The 18226-nt window shown below is 32.8% G+C and overlaps 1 protein-coding gene across 1 annotated transcript in view; it reads left to right on the top strand.

Moving 5' to 3' along the window:
* The window catches only part of LOC106463332 (CAD protein-like), a gene marked incomplete at its 5' end in the record, with an annotated part of 157695 nt that overhangs the window by 10521 nt on the left and 128948 nt on the right, over window positions 1-18226 (top strand). Inside the window, 4 exons of the mRNA XM_013923351.2 lie at window positions 2088-2186; window positions 3025-3126; window positions 12032-12154; window positions 13614-13796. Coding sequence (XP_013778805.1) covers window positions 2088-2186; window positions 3025-3126; window positions 12032-12154; window positions 13614-13796 — 507 coding nt within the window. The remainder of the gene's footprint in view (window positions 1-2087; window positions 2187-3024; window positions 3127-12031; window positions 12155-13613; window positions 13797-18226) is intronic.

The following is an 18226-nucleotide window of genomic DNA, read 5'->3' on the forward strand; positions in this document are numbered from 1 at the left end:
TAAAGCCACTCCTCCTCCCATCTTTAATACTCTATCCCTATTAAATAGCCTATAATCCTGTATTTAAAAAAATTAATTCTGTCATCAAAATCATCTATGCTTAACCATGTTTCAGTTATTACCATTATATCAAAATCCTCCATTCCAGTGCTCTAGTCATCTATTTTATTTCTTATACTTCTAGTATTACAATAGTAACAATTAAGCCTACCCTTATACCTACTTATCTACTCATTTCTTATGCTAAACTTTTTCTTTTTGCATTTAGTTTATTCTGCTCTCACCACTGTCTAGTTCTAGTTCAAAACTTTCCTTACAGCCAAGTTAATAGTCGTAACAAACAAGCCAGCCGCTATCTTATTTTAATGTAAACCAACCATTCCATAAAGCTCCTTTCTTAAGTTCTTCCATTGAACTGATCCAACAAGTCCAAACAGCCAATCTGCTTATCCTTACATACTAACCTAAGCCTAGCATTTAGCTCTAGTAACTTCATTCTCACAGTTAATTCTGAGCAGTATCCCTGATAAAATTTAGTTATGGCCGTTTTCTTTAAATGCCTTTATCAACCCCTTATACTTATTAATTAGCTCTAACTTTTCCCTTCATCATTAGCCCTACATGAACCACAACTGCATCTCTGCTTGACCCCTTTATTATATCTCCTGCTCTGTCAGTTATATCCTCCACCTGTGCCCCTGAGTAGTATAATCTGATTCTTTACCCCACAGATTATCCTATCCACATGACTTGTCAATGAATCAACTATAACTACCTTAATTTTATCATTCACATCCTTCTGTCCCTTTTGTTTTCCTTCCCTTCAATAGTTCCTCGTCTGCATAAGCCAAGGGATGAAAGTTATTCTCAGTAGAATAACATGAGCTTACTAGTTCTTGTATTGACATTCTGTTGTGTTAACAACCTACACGACGTTACTTGTAATGACTTTGGTAGCAGCTGGTATTTAGCAGGTTCTTATTTCTAAACTCCTAGGTGAATTATGTTACAGTTAAAAGTAATTTATGCTGAGCAGAAAAAAAAGATCCACTTAGCTAATTCAAAAAGTTGGGTTAATATTTGTCAATAATACTTGATTCTAAGTATCAAAATCAAACATTTCTTACTGTCAGTTTGAAAGTAGTTTGTAAGTGTTTAAAGAAAATGTTGGTTTTTAAACCTGGAACTTTTATTGTAGATATTATTCCTTGATAAGTTGTTCTTTAGGAAAACTAAAATTCTGTTGAATTAAAAGCTTAAAGAAACTGAATGAGAGAGAGAGGATGCAGTTCTCTTTAATAATTAAAATGTTTATTCTATGTGGATGATGTTCAAATTGAGAAAATGTGAGAGGTAATTTTTGAAATGTTATTATTGTAATATCACAAACTATTCAGTGTTGCGGTATATAGAAAATGTATTAAATTTAGTTGGCTGGTATAAAAACAAAATTAATCATTAGAACACTCACATTTACAGCCTTTACAGATTCTGGAATTCCATCTGTGAAACCAAACAAAAAATAAATACACAAAACCTATTAACACAGCTTCAAGACTATATAGATGTGGAAGTCAAGTTTATAAAGCATTCCTTCATTCACTCAAACAAGTTTCCACAATTTATTGTAGAAAAATTCTCATAACTATTACAACAAAAACTTCAAACTTATCTCGTGAACAAAATTAACACTAATAAACCAAACAAAACAACATTAGAACAAAAAAATATTTATTATTCTTATGTATTTAATTATGAATTGAATAATCCAAAATCTGAACATTACTGCATTTTGAGCTTCCTTTTTATTTTCCTGAGATTTCGCGAGATACAGTCATCAGCTAAAACATGAGCACATACTTAAAGTTACTAAAACTTTTGTATTAAGTTTCATGCCTCTGTAGGTTAATGTTTCTCAGATCAGAACAGCAGTTATAAAGCTTAATAAAAACATTGATTTTCTAAGATCCTTTTATGGCTTGAAAATTTTCTATACAGCACACACATTAAATCTGTAACTTCTACTTTAATTTTAACTTTATATATTCATTTTTTAGCTAGCTCTTATATCTATATTGTATTTTCAGATGGGAAGGAAAACAATCATGGTGAATTGTAACCCAGAGACTGTCAGCACAGACTATGACATGTGTCATCGACTCTATTTTGATGAAATCTCCTTTGAGGTCTGTTTCTTTTTGTTTTTGATGGAATTCTTAAAGCATTATTCAGAACAGACTAAATTCTTGTAGGATTAAAATCATAATAACAATGAAAGATAAATAAAATGCTGTTAGTAACTGGATGTCTTTTACTGTTTTACTTTCGGGTTGCACATGGAAATGGAATTTCACAAGTTTTGTTAGGTTTCATCATGAAACAGGATTCAGTAGTTTTTATTTGGTTTTCCATGGTGTTTAAATTAGTTAAATCACCTGACAGGATCTGTTATTATTTAATGTGTTACTCATGGTGTTCAGTTTATTAAATTGCCAGACAGGATTCATTATTTTTTCATAGTGCTTAGTTTATTTAAGTCGCAAGACAGGATTTGCTGTTACTTAGTTGGTTTTCGTGATGTTCAGTTTATGTAAACTTTAAAACACCAGACAAGAATTAATGTTGTTCAGTTTATTAAAATCACCAATAGGATCTGCTATTGTTTAGTGTGGTTTTCATGGTGTTCAATTTATTTAAACTAGTCATTTGTAGAAGTGCACTTTGAACTTAAGCCTTACATGTTGTTTAGTTATTTCTGGCAAATGATTTTATATTTGTATTTGTGTTTGATATTTATCTTTCTCAAAAGCCTAAATGCTTGCTTCAATTACCATATCAGTGTTTATTATGTGTATGTTGAAAGCCTAAGTACAGTGATAAATATTTTAGGTATTTAAATTTATATTTTAGTTAACAAGCTGAAATCTGTTGTTTACGACCCCTGTATCTATAAAATTCATCAGTGTATATTTATTGTTGAAATTAAAATTACTTTTGTTTAACTTTTTTTCCCTCTGATATTAGAATGTAATGGATATCTACAATTTAGAGCAGCCTGAAGGAATCATCCTGTGTATGGGTGGTCAACTACCAAACAATATTGCCATGGACTTGCACAAACAAAAGGTGACCTATGTGAAATCCTTAATTTAGGAAAATCTTTGAACATAATGTGTACTTTGACAGTCAAAACATTGTGTTGTTTTTAAATATAAATGTATGATATGTTTATGATTTGAAAATTTACTAGGTGGAAGTATGTTCTCTGAAATTAATAAAACTACACAAATAACTTGGCCTGATGACAGGAAACAAATGTTTTTTCATTGTTCTATGCATTTATAATGCTGAAGGATGGTTGATGTTACAATTGGAACTGTTAAAATAATGGGAGTTCTCATTAAATGCTGAATTAATAAGATCTGTGTTGTTTTAGGTCTTATGTTTAATAAGTTATAGACAAAACTTTAATTGAAGAAAAATATAATATTTAAAATAAGATTCTATCCATCATTTTCTATTTGAAAAAAAGTTTTGTGAAAAAGAAAGCAGCTATTAATAAACTAAATATTAAACTCTCTACTAGTCCTATCTAATGTAAAACTGAGATAAATAATTCTTTGAATTTATTATTATAAGTGATTCAGCTTAGCTAGCATTGTTCCTTTGGCTCTAAATCGTAACAAAAGTGAATAGTGAGGTATTATGATTTTTTTTAATTGTGTGATGTAGGGTTGCTTTTAGTTTACACTTGCTGGATTTGATATTACCAAAAAAACAAACAAACAAAAAACTTGAACCAACTCAGAGTGCACCAAAAAATTTTGATTTGCACTAACATCATAACTAAGACAAACTTGCTGTACTTCTAAAAGATAAAATTGATGTTACATCTTTGTACATTTTTTATGATAAAGTTGTTTTTCTAAATGAGGCAACAGGGGGTGGACTAAAACAACAAGTGGTACTAGTACTGCAGTCTACAAATATACATGTACTAAGTAGGGCTATATTAAAATGGAGTGAAAAGAATTTCTTTGTAGGAAGAAAGTTTAAATCATACAAAGAATTGTAGATTTCTTTAGTAAAATAAAATGTTAGAGTCTGGCGAGCAAATTACTATATATATATATTTAAATTTAACCTCATTTACTATGAAATTGAGTATACCTGTATACATGGAGGACAGAAGCTCAGATGGAAATTAATAACAAGTGTACCATAAGAAACGTTGTAAGTATGCTAACAATATCATCATTTTGAACCAATTACATGTACTTCTTGATTGTCTTCCTTGCTCCCATTCTTGGGTGCATAGACACATTCTTGAAAAATTACTGGTAGTATAGTACATGGATCAAACGATAATATCAAATTTATTATTTTTACTTGATCATACTTTCATTCCCAACACCTTATTCCATTTTTATAAAAAGTATCATACTGCTATGGGCCTACATCATGCAAAACTACGTGCATGAACATGATTTTCAACAGTGCATTTATTGTCAGCTAGGATGGGCACTGAACAGTCAGAGGTGTTTCACAGACTTCTCTTAGCTCATCATAAAAAATATTGGCTATCAATTTCATCATTTAGTTACTATATGTTGGTTGTTTTTGTTGAAAAGCTTGTACACAAATGTCAGTTTACTTGTATCAGGTAGTATTTGTACATGTAATATGCAAGCATTATATAGTAAATTTCAAACTCTGATTGTCTTTCCCTGTTTTGGTAGCTTTGTTATTTGCTATAGAAAATCCATGAAAATTATGTATATTAACAGGATTTGAGTTCCTATGGTGTGATGGCACATCTTGTTTATTATGTAACTTTTTTGTTTGTTTTATGACATGCTAGATTACTTTTTTTTTTCTTTAATGGTGAAATTTGATCCTTATTCAACTCTTTTGTATTTTATTTTTGTCTTTAACAGATATGTCTGTGTGTGCTTTACTTCATTATTCTGTTTAAGAATTTAATTCTGATATCATTTTGAATTACATAATTTTTGAAGATAATAATTTCACAGATTTGTGAGAAATTTACCTTTAGCTATTTATGATGTGCACTGTCATCCTCTGTCTTTATAACAGCTTTTTATAATATAGATTTATAAAGACACATTACACACTGATAGAACCTCATGAAAAGCCATAGTTAATTACAGAATTGAGGGGAAAAAAAGACAATTATTCATTTCACAAAATTAAGTGTTTTGCCAGTAAAGGTACAGACTGAACTACCTTGTAAACAGGTATGTATTATATATATATTAGTTAATTATGTATTTAGGATGTTTCTAAGGACAGAGACTTATAGCCATGTGGTTGATACTTTTTTACTTCTTTTATTCCTGTTTCTTGAAAGTGATAAGGGATAGTATGATGAAACTATCTATAGTTTCCTTGTTGAATTAGTTTTAGGTTTTGAAAACTAAGGTAGAAACAGTTACAGAATTTCTTCTTGTTTTTCGTTATCATAAAATGTTTGATCAATTTCAATATATTGCTTTACCTGTCTTACCCTAGTTTTACAAGTGTTATTCTGTGTCAAGTGATTCTTTCTTGAAGAACATGTATGTAAAGTCAATACTTTGGACAATTTTATTGTGAAATACATGTGTAAAAAGTCAAAACCTGGAGTATAATGTTTGGAGATGATTTAAAGAAACTTTTGTAATAGTTTCTTTCGATATGAAATCTTACTACTTCTTACTTCTTTTCTCGACTTTTACAGCCCTTACTATGTGCAAATTTTCACTCACCACTAGCTTTGAAACTCCCACCTATCCTCACGTGAGGCAGCTGCGTGATAGCATGCAAATGAGCATGCGAACCCTCCACCAATAGGAGTGTGACACAACTACTAGTACAGCAGAGCTCAACTTCACTACTTGATTGGCACTTATGATGTTTAGATGCCACATAATTTCAATTAGGTACTTGTTTTTTGGAAAATGTATTTTTTTTTACTCTCCATTTCTCTAACTTTTCACTTGTACACATTAATATTATGTGTCTTTAATATGTTTTTTAGCTCCTTGTGTGGATCTTTTATTTTTCTCAAAACCACTGATAGTTATAATGAATTCAGAGTTTAATGTTTCTACTGCTACTACAACAGTTACCCTTACTTTGTCTACAGTGGCTTTGGGTTCACATTTATTGGTGGAAGACATTACGGCCTTGGTTCACTGGGATTTGGCTACTTTCATGCGGGCTTCACATTTGCCTGAAGATTATCCTGTCATGTCTTTTTTCAGGGATACCTTAACAAGAGGATGATGATTTCAACAGCCTTTTTCCTCCTCCATCCTATGCCACACAGTCACGTGTAGTTCTAATGGATGCATTCAGGCCTCCTCCTCCTTTTGTAGAATTGGTCAACCAGGTTTGTTACATTTTGTCCTTGTCTTCTGTTTCCTTTGATTTCTCTCCTTCTCTTTTAAGTGATACATCTTCGGCCCAATATTTTGTTCTCTCCCACACACTGGATATAGGGGTTCATGCCAATAGGTTTGCAGACTAATTATGTTCTGGGGTCAGTATGCCTCGACTCCCACATAATATGGAGACCCATGCTTTGGATTAACATTGGTTTAAATTTCCTTTTTGGAACTCGTAGTAGTTGTATCTTCTTCTCCCTCTGTGGGGTTTGGTTTCCAATACTTTATTCACATTTTCTCAACCTCATTTCTCCAATATCTGACTTACCTTATCCTCCCTCCTTTCTTCCCTTTCCTCTGATCATCTTTTGTCTGAGGCCCTTCATCATTTCCCTGAGTGGTTTTCAGTGGAGACTTGTGCCCTGATGTTTTCCACTCTGACACAATTGTCCTCTTCCACCCTTTCCCTCCTAACATGGCTTCTCTATTGTTGGGATCTTTTGGGTTGAGATGTCCTTTTGTCCTGTGTCCATTTACCCCCAATCTTATTAAGGGACTTACATAGTACTCCCTTTTTAAGGTGAGATGCCTTTGGGGGGCCTTTCTGACTCATTAGAATCCAGAGTTGAATCAGCCCATTTACACACCTCCTTTTTCTCATTGGCTTCCCTTGTGTCTCAACCTCCTCCTGAGCCTGTTCCCATGTCTCATTCCCCTCCTTCCTCTCTTTTACTTTTTCCTGTTTCACGGGTCTCCAAGGTCAACTATCAGATTTTGCATGGGTGACTTCAGTGACCCCAGTTGTCCCAGTGACTATGTGGAAGGTACAGGTCTGGTGAAGGCCAGGCTTTTACATTTAAGTCTTTCACCCTGGCCCCCTCGGTTCTGTGAGTTCACTCCAAAAGGCTCATTTGTTTTTCTTACCCCCTCCCTTGTCCCCTCTTTCCATCCCCCCAAAGTCCACATTGTCTGGTTCAGTTACTTTAGAACTGAAAAGACGAATTATTCTCCTCTACTCTGCTATTACAATACAATCTATGATATAACACTTTAAAAGTCACTACTATACACCCTTTATGGCTAAGCTTACAGACACAGTCTAGATCTATATCTCTCTCACTTTGTCTTACTTTCACTTACACAAACTTTCTTACTGGACTTAACTTGGTAATCTATATATATATATATATATATATATACTCGCCCAACTGAAGCCTACAGATTTCTACGAGCAATGAGACATTATGATGTAATAATACTCACTTAAAGCAAGGAGAAAAATTCAGAGGGTTTGTTTGAGTAATGTGATGTCAATTCACAACAACTGAACAACACAACAAATGATTTGTAAACAGTTATGTTAGCAAACTTGCCATAACTATTGCTTCTAATAATAACTTACTTTAACACTTGCACTATGTAAACAATCAAAATCATAATGTTCACATTAAACTTAAAAAGGAAATGAAACAATAAGCCCCTCTTTTTTACACGATATACAAAGAGAGTTTTCATTTCATACACAAAGTCTCCTCATTTAGTCTGCACCAACATTTACAGTTCTCTTGTTGGTCTCTCATCACATAGGGCATCTGGTATGGCTTCACCTTGTCTGGATCCCTGGTTGTCATCTTGATCTTGTGTTGCACAAGGTCTGTTTTGCCTGGTCCGTCTGGTAAGACATCTGAGTACTAGCACAGTAGCACTTGTAGATATTTCTTCTGCTTGCTACTCAGTTCTTCATTTATGTTGACATTCTTTTACATCTCTTGTCCACCCAGCAATCTTAGGCCTAGTAAGTTTTAATCTTCTATGACAAAGTCACCATGTTCTTGTTCTGCAACTGTGACAGCTACACCTGCAATGTCCATCTGTTCCTCAGTAGCTGCACCCATTAAGTCTTCTTCCCTCTCGAAGTACCTCTTCAACAGATTGGGGAGATAGATCTTGGTTTACCCATCCACTTTCACTTTATAGTTCATTCTGTTGATCACTTCCTGCACTTTGAAAAGTCCTTTCCACTACAGGGAGATTGTGTAGGTAGCAGAACCAATACCTTGGCCTTCTTGTCATAGAAGTGTTTCTGATTGCCTGGAGCTGCATACAAGCTCTCTTGACCAAGTTGACAGGGCTCCTCCAGTCAGTTTCTCACTTCTCTTCTTTTGTTCACAGCTCTTTCAATATCTGCATCATACCATGTACTGTTCTTCTATACAGCAACTCGAAGGATGAAAAACCTGTACATTCTTGTGAGACTTCTCAGTAAGCAGATAATACTGTCTACAGGTACCTGTCATAGTCATGTGGTCTCTCCTAGTATGTCTTCTTCAACATACTCTTTAAGACTGTTCACTCTCTCTTACAAAGTCCATTACATCTGGAGTTGTACAGAGTGAAAAAGAGCTGCAGAGTGTTTATGAGTGTGCATATCTCTTGCATCATTTTTAAGGTCAACTGGATCCCTCTGTCACTTAAGACTTCTTTTGGAAAGCCTACTCTGGAGAACACTTCTGCTACTCTTTCTCTCTCTCTATTTTTTGTAGTGCTATGGCTTCTAGTTAATGTGTTACGTAGTTGACTACTGTCAGCACATACCAATTGCCCTTGTCAAATGTAGGTGCTAGTTGTCAGATCAAGTCCACAGCTAATTTGCTGAACAACTCTTCTATGAGACATACCTTGGCTATCTACCCTCTAGGTATTGCCTTTTGGTAGATGTAAAATCTAGCCACATCTCCGATCAACCCTGGCCAAAGAAAGTTGCTGGGGATTCTATATGCCATCTTCTTTGGTCCTAAGTGTCCTCCCACAATTGACTCATGAGCAAGCTTCATCACTTGAGTCTGGTATTCTATTGATACTATGATCTGTTTAACTTCCCCACTATAACCACCTTAATAGATCTAGTATGGCACTCTCTTACAGTCCTCTATTCTGTAAGAGTCCCTTTTTCTTGTGCTCAACTTTCTCCCAGGCATTGTTCCAAAGTTTCTGCAGTGAGGGTCATTCTTTTGTGTTTTCTTAAGTTCCTATAAATCTATATTTTGGATGTCGCCTTTTGAGACTTGCAGGGGCTTGATGTCTTGCTTGCTTGTGTGGTGACTGAAGATGCCTCATCACTCTCCTTTCTGTTTGGTTCCTCCAAACTTCTACTGCCTGGTATATTTCCGATAACCAAGTCAGAGATGGGTGCCTTCATACATATTTTCCTTATTTGTAGTCTTTCCTTTCTCTCATTTTCTTCTTTCAGATTTTCTTCCGCTCTTCTCTGTCTTTCCTCCTCTCTCTTGTGTTGCTGCTGTTCTCTCTCTTGTTTTTGTTTAACAATCTCTTGTAGAATGCTATCTTTTAACCAAAGTCGCTCATCCCCCTCTATCCATTTATCAAAATCAGTTGACATGGTTATATATCGTGAATGTAATCTCTACACTAGTTTTGCCACCACTATAATTCTGCTTACATAGGACTATTTCTGCTGTTCTTCATGTCCTCTTTAACTGCCATTTACCACTGTATAGTCCTGGCTAACTTGCCAAATGTCAGGTTTTTAGAGGGCCAAATTCTTTACAGTAGGTATCTGTAACTTTTTGGCAATAAATTTCAACAATAAATATACAGCATGCAATCCACTTGTTTTAAAACAATATATTCAAAACAAGTCAAATGTATGTACAAAACTTTGTTACACTATTGGTTATCACAGTTGTATTCAGAGCTTTAAATAATTATCTTTTTCATCAAAGTCAACACAGGCGGGTTCAATTACTTTAGAACACCCTTTGACAAGATAAATTATGCTTCTCTACTCTGTTATTACAATACAATCAGTGATAAGTTCCATTATGTTACTCCGTGTGTTACTATGGTTGTGTCCAGAGCTTTAAATAATTCCATTTTACATCAAAAGCCCACACTGGCTGTTTCAGTTACTATACAACCCAATTGACAAGATGAATTATTCATCTCTACTCTGTTATTATAATACAATCTACAATTATAACATTTTAAAAGTCACCACTCTACACTCTTTATGGCTAAACTTGGTGTGAATTCACAATAGTTTAACTACACAATAAATAATTCATAAACAGTTATGTAAGCAAACTTGCCATAACTATCACTTCTAATAGTAACTTACTTTAAAACTTGCACTATGTAAACAATCTAAATCATAATGTTCGCATTAAACTTAAAAATGAAATGAAACAGTCGTATATATTTAACACTCAGCCAGGTTTCTATTCCCATTTGTTTGTTGTCTTGAAGAAGACACCTGGCACCCTATCATCAATCTTTCTTCTTTGAACTGATTCCTTGCCATTCTTGATTCACCATGGAGTCATACCTGTCTCTTTGATGGGTTTTCACTCCTGGTCTGTGGATGACAATGCTAGATGTTTCGCATGATTATCTCCACATTCCCATCTCCCCAGCATCCCGTCATTTTCTTCATTTTGTCCGTCAGAGTTGTGTCTACCAGTTCCAGGCTTTTCTGTCCAGGATAGCTTCGGCTTCTTACATTTTTTGTCGGGTGGTCAAGGCTTTTGCCTGTCTTCTCCATTCCCAGGGGCCTTTGTTTCCATGATCACATTAATGATTGGCTGCTTCTAGCTCCTTCCCATGCTACCTCTTCCTTTCATACTCAGTTTCTTCAAGAAGCTGCATGTGGGTTGGCTAAAGAAGTCTTTTGTCTCCTCCACTAAATACCTTATTTATCTTGGGGTGTTTTACAATTCCTATCTCAGCCAGGTCAAACCTTCTCCCCTTCACCTGTGATCTTTGGAGCTTCTGGTTTAGACTGTTTCCTCCTCTTCATCTCCAACTTCAAGAGGTTCTATCTCTTTTCAAGCCACTCTTCATTAGGAGTCTCTTCATTTAATTAATTGGGTTCCTCCTATGATTCCACTCTTATTTCTACATATCAATGTCATGGACAAAGAAGTGGTGCAGTCTTCCAGAGGTGTGTTTTACATATTCTTTATTCACACACTCCACGAGCTTCCTTCAGGAACTTTCTAAGTCAAAACCTGGAACAATTTTATCATGAAGTATAAAAGAGAGTTTTAAGAAACTCTTTAATTGAAAGATATTCTATTAAGATAGCAAATTCTGTTTTTGTTACAGATTTGTTTACTGCTCATTTATTATTCCTTCTATTATTTAGTGCAACTATGAATTTTTAGTTATATTAAAGTGCTAACTCACCTTCTATCTGTTGAGCTTTGATTTTGAGTATGTATGTATTATGAAACTGATGCAAGCGTCCCCTAGTGGTGACATACAGATGTTAATGTTGTAAAAGATTATGTAGATTTATGGTAATATATAGTCACAAGGTATGTAACCTCATGGTCTAATCCACTAAATATAAAGCCTTTCTTGATCTTGAAAATAAGTAAGTTCACGAGTTGTAATTACAAAGAATTATTGCTAATTATTGTTCAATATTGCTCATGATATTGAGAAGTGGTATATTTTACTAAGTGATAAAATTTGTATTTTGAAAGTTTTGTTTTTATTCATTTTGTTATATTTAATAAGTTGTTTTTGTTTGATCCTGGTTGTAGCAGCATTTTGTTTAGGTTGTTACAAGCTTATTAAATACAATTGAAATAACTAAAATAATTTTTTTTATCTTGCAGGCAAGGATTCTTGGAACTTCTCCAGAGTCAATTGATGGAGCAGAAAATCGTTTTAAGTTTTCACGTATGCTTGACACAATAGGAATATCTCAGCCTCGGTGGCGAGAACTAACGAGCCTTGAGGTACTTGTGATTATTAAAGACATTTCTCCGAGACTGTATATCAGAAAATATCAACTTCAGATTTATAGACATGTTTATTTAAGAATATTCAATGATTTCTATTGTTTATCTCTGGTTCACTGAATTTTGAAAATTTCATTTAGGGCATTTTTATATGAATTTGTTTAGCTTACTTTTCATGTGTCATTTAATTAATTATTTTATTTTGTATATTTCTTATTGCATTACAAATACCTTGTATGAATACTTTTCTTTAGAATTCCAGAATTCGTTTGTATATTGTAATCTGGTTGATTAATTGTATCTTAAGAAAAAAACTACTACTATAATAATAATTTGACTGTTCAGATTTTTTTGAGCTTTTCTAGTAAAATCAAGTTTAACTGATAATGTTTTTTGAAGTACATAAGTTAATACTTTTGTTGAAGAGATACTAAATTATGTTAGTGTATCTTAATAAATTCACACACACACACTACATTTTCTCTATAAAAATATATTAACTGGTAAGTTAACATATTCACCTATTTTGTGTATACTGCATAATTAAGGATTTTATGCTATAAGCGGAACAAAATCATTTTAACCGTCAATTTACTGACTTGTACCATATTATATCATACTGAACAGTTTTATGTTTTTGCCTGTTACAACATTTAATTTAAAGAACGGACAAAAAAATTGGGTGAAATTATTCAATCTCTATGTAAAATACATAGGAAACCCCAGCAACAGATTGTATGATTAATTGCAATATTAATACTATTTTTGTTTGAAATTTTTTGTATTAGAGAGATTATAATCAACAAAATGATGGTCCCACATGCAATTTGTTTGATAAAAAGTTTAAAAAATTCTTCAAAATCAGATGATAATTTTAGGGTTAATTTGAATTATTTATAAATGATACAAGTTATTTTCCTAAAATAACATTGTTTACAAGTAGTTTTTATAAATGCACCTGTGTATTAATTAGTTGTAGGACAACTGCCCCCAAAGGAAAATTGCCCCTGGACAACTGCTCCCCGCAACCAATCTTCTTATATCAGTATAACTGACTAAAATAGGAAAAATAACACATATTTTTTATATTTGGTAGAAGAACGAATTATATAAAACTGTTTAACCCTGTGTTATTTTATCCTACTTACATTATATAACTTTGGATAGTTTAACATTTTAATTTTATTACAATAAACAAAACTTAACATGAAACCTGTGTTATTTTCTCGTACTTAAACAGTCTTAGATAATTCATTCAAGAAAGATACATGAAATATGTGTTGTTGTTTTTTCCCCTAATCTGGTCAGTTATATTAATGTAATAAGATATGGTTGTGGGGTGGGGGGCAATTGTCTTACGGGGCAGTTGTCAGGTTATCATGTTGATTGAAGTTCTACTCTTGTGTTTTAGTCAAATCATAATATTACAAGAAGTTATTTTGAATTCTTTGAATAGAAAGCAATTGAATTTTGTGAAGAAGTTGGTTATCCATGCCTTGTTCGTCCATCATACGTGCTAAGTGGTGCAGCAATGAATGTTGCCCAAACTCCTCGAGACTTAGAAGACTACCTAAGTGAGGCTTCTACTGTCTCAAAGGACCACCCTGTTGTTATTTCTAAGTTTATCACTGAAGCAAAAGTAAGGATTGATATTACTGGTTGTCATTAGAATGTGAGGTTATTACATCACACAATGTATTCCTTTAAAACTGAATGTATAGTTAGGTTAATGAAATACAAAAATACACTTCTTTTTTTGATTAGTTACTAATTGGTGAAATCTGTGACAACAACACATTCATGTAACTACATCATGTGATTTATTCTGTTTGAAACTAAAATTTAAAACTATATAATGTTAACTCTCTCTTCCTATGGGCTCGATCAAATTGGCTGAGTTTGTGACCCGGAATTGACCTTTATAGTTTTAATACTATAACTTCCAATATGTTCTTTATATCATCATGAAGTTTTGGTTACAAGCATTAAGAGTCTTTTGTAAACAAAAAATCAGAAATTTTAATGAAGTATTTTCACTAAATATTTCTCCATGAGTATATGGAGCTAGAGTGTTGACTGCTCTGAGTGAAAAGTGATTTTTTTGTTCAAATATAAATACTTTGTTCATCTGACAATTGTTAATTTTTATTTGTGTAATCTCTAAAACCTCCTTAATAGATTTCAAACATTTGTTTACATAAAACTTTATATTTATCTGTTATTTTCTCTACCCTAACTTTATATGAGGTTGATCAATTTGACCGACCCTGTAATCATCATAAAAAATGCAAAATAAATCTAAATTACACTTTTTTTTTCAAGAATGACTTCAATATGTAACATGAAGCTACATTTGTTTATCTTAAATAGCTTTAAGTTCATAACATTATACATTTGTTTATACTTAAATTTTATTTGATTATTGCCCTTTGAACTGTACCTAACTAACAATCTTGTCAAGTTCTAAGTCTCTTGATGAATGTGTAGCTTACATTACCCTATCGAATTACATAAGACGAGGGCTACTTTCTTTATCTTACCTAATCTAACCCTGTTTAAAGTAATTAATTTTAGTTACTTTTATAATAATAAATAAAGTATACTCATGAAAATAAAGAAATATAATTCTTACTTAGATCTTTTTTTTTTTTGCTGTCAACTGTCAATAAAAATTGACCCTATTTTTTATAATAATGGTACTACAATATTAAATATTATTATTTACGTAAATACTGCATCTAGAATGCAAAATAATAAGCTGTAAAAAGCAGACAACATCAAATAACTGTCATAATTTTTGGGTTATCTAACTATGAGATGAGTTTTTAAAAATTCAGCTAAGCTAATTAATGTGATTCCCATGAAAACAAAGTTGAAACTGAAACAGGATATAGACAATTTTTGGTACAGAAACCAATATGATATAATATGTCATTTGATAGATTAAAACTCTAGCTTTCTATTCATTTTAAATAATTTAGTATTAAGCATCAGAGGGAACTATTGGCAATTTGTGACAGGTAAGTGTGGCAAGTGGGTCTGATTTTCTAGTGTATGGCTCTGTAGACAAACAAGATTGAAGATTATAAAAATTATGCTTTCCCTGAGTAATAACAATATTATGATGAGTAATTTGTGTTAAATGCTGTACTTCTCAGAGGGGTGGTAAATAAATATGTATATATATATATAGAGAGAGAAGAGGGAATGCCTAGAGAGTAAATTTCACAATTCTCATACAAGGGTAAGACAAAGGATTTTTAAAATATATCCTTATAAAATTAAGAACTTAAAACTTATCTATTTGAAATTTAATTTATTAACTATATTTTGATGCCAAGTTCATTTGTATACCATGATAATAAAGTAGTCTAATTAAATTTTAAATGTAACTCTTAAAAAATCATGTCATGGGCCATTTGACCTACCTGTAGCAAGAGGGTTAAAAGGTTAAAATCATCAGATATTTTCTGAATCATTGTTGAGTATTAATGTGTTGTGCATAGATATTATTATTTAAAGCATGTAATAAGTAACTACTTTGAATATTAGTATTGGTGGACCTTAGAATTGTTCTTCAGTTTCCATACTATTTTACATACTTTGATAATAATCGTTGAGGATAGCATACTTTCATGTAAAGTTATGATTTTATGTAGAGATTTAAAACTGAGGATTCAAATCCTTGACTACTTATCAAGGAGATTTTTTAATAAACACAGTTACTGAATCTCAGTTGTATGCAAGTATGAGTTTTAACATAATTGTTTATTAAGGACATAATTTAGTAGAACTCTTGTAATTTGCTTACTCGTTTGTAAAACTTAGAATCTCTTTTTATTGCAGTTTTTTTTTTTTTTATTTGTGCACATTGAGGTGTTTGGCTATAGATATTTTAAGAATAATACACTCTCCCATGGTGATAGGGTGTTTTGAAGAAGAGAAATCTGATAAGCTTGGTACACCGTTCTGTGATGAATAGTTTTCTAAAGAAGAAAACCTTATAAAAGTGGTACACTGTTCTGTGATGATAGTTTTTCTAAAGAAGAAAACCTTATAAAAGTGGTACACTGTTCTGTGATGATAGTTTTTCTAAAGAAGAAAACCTTATAAAAGTGGTACACTGTTCTGTGATGATAGTTTTTCTAAAGAAGAAAACCTTAAAGAAAACCTTATAAAAGTGGTACACTGTTCTATGATGATAGGTTTTCTAAAGAAGAAAACCTTATAAAAGTGATACACTGTTCTGTGATGATAGTTTTTCTAAAGAAGAAAACCTTATAAAAGTGGTACACTGTTCTGTGATGATAGTTTTTCTAAAGAAGAAAACCTTATAAAAGTGATACACTGTTCTGTGATGATAGTTTTTCTAAAAAAGAAAACCTTATAAAAGTGGTACACTGTTCTGTTATGATTTTAAAGAAATGTTCGAAACAGAGCCACATCCCATTCTCAGCACCAGCACCTTGTGTCTCTTTGCTTATTTGGTTTTTTTACTGTGTATATGCAAACATAGAACACTCTTTGTGGGTATTGTATCTTTTTAGGTGAGTCCTCTGAACTCCATGATTTGTTGTACTACTGATAGTATAAAGTTTTACAGAGTGAATTTTTTTGCCAGTTTTGTAGGCATTTAGTAAACTGATGTCCAATATAAGAAAGAAAATTGTCTGTACCATTTCATGCATTTTCTTACACACTAAACAGACCCAATCATTATGTCAGCTTTGTCAATAAGATGCACTGGTTTCATTATCTTCTTTCCACTTTTCCTGTCCTTTTTTCCGCTGTCATCCATTCGTTTTTTGTGCAAGGTTGACAGAGGCAAACATCTCACTTGTCAAGCCACTTTATTACCAGTATTTTGCATTAATGAAGTAACATTCACCTGACTTTATTTTAGAAGGAAATATTGCCATGTGTTTTCTATTGTGCCTCATTGTCCTACATGAACCAGTTTTATTTGGTAACAGATATTTGCACAGATCTGGGCTAGTATACCAGTTATAGCTATACAGCATATGACTGGACAACATATTTTTCCATCAATTTTATCAGCATCGTGCTAGATAAACCTAGTGAACAGTTCTTTAATATTTCTGATGATTTTCCTGTATACACTATCATATCCAAGATGTATCCAGTTTTATATAACAATGTTTTTTGAACGGAACGTACTAACAAAATCCTAAATGACCTTTGAAGAAGATGAAAGATTTTTCAGTTATTAATTTCTGAAATGGCTTGAACATTGCTTGATATTTGTCTTTAAGTTTAAAATATGAAAGAATATACTTTCTCTTGAATAGTTTTGTCCTCCTCGTCTTGACTTTCTTTGTCTGTGAAATGAAGGAATTGCAAAAGCAACTGAAAGTGGTCTCCGCTCACTTATGGCCAAATATTTTTGTGTGGAGTAGCAGATCTAATGACCAGTAATCTTTGAGACTATGTTTTGTTATGTGTGGCATAAGCATTACAAGCGAAAAATGCAACATGTAGTACAATGACATCTGTATTTCTCCATTACAAATTCTTGAACCAGTGGACATCTCAATTTTTTCAGCACAATACTGATAATATATTTATTTTATTCACACTGTGGTTCATCAAGTTTCATCAAAAATTGCCTCAAAATGTTTTAGCTTAATTGACTCTTCACTTGTTCCACAGTTCTGTTATATTCCAAAACTATAAGCCTCAAAATCAGGTATTTCTTGGATAAATCTATCAGCTGACCATACCCACACCGGGCCTCCATGTGGTGCATAGTGGGGGAGAGGAGAGGCCATGAGATAGTGCCTTCAGGAGCACTGTAATCACTTTCTTCACTAAGACTTTGTGAGAATGATTCTGATATCTGAAAGTGCTCATCACTTCCTTGACAAGATCCTGAATGCTCATCCCCATCGGTTGTGTCACACACATATATACCACAAATCTTTGCTTATGTCATCATTCATGAGCCAATTTAATCCACTGGGACCTTCTAATATGCTAGGCTCTTCCTCCATTGTGTTTAAGGGGTAACTAAGCTGTCTTTGTGTTTATGGGGGAATTATTGTAGGTGAC

This window comes from Limulus polyphemus, unplaced genomic scaffold (genome assembly GCF_000517525.1).
Source record: "Limulus polyphemus unplaced genomic scaffold, Limulus_polyphemus-2.1.2 Scaffold1380, whole genome shotgun sequence".
Lineage (NCBI taxonomy): Eukaryota > Metazoa > Arthropoda > Merostomata > Xiphosura > Limulidae > Limulus > Limulus polyphemus.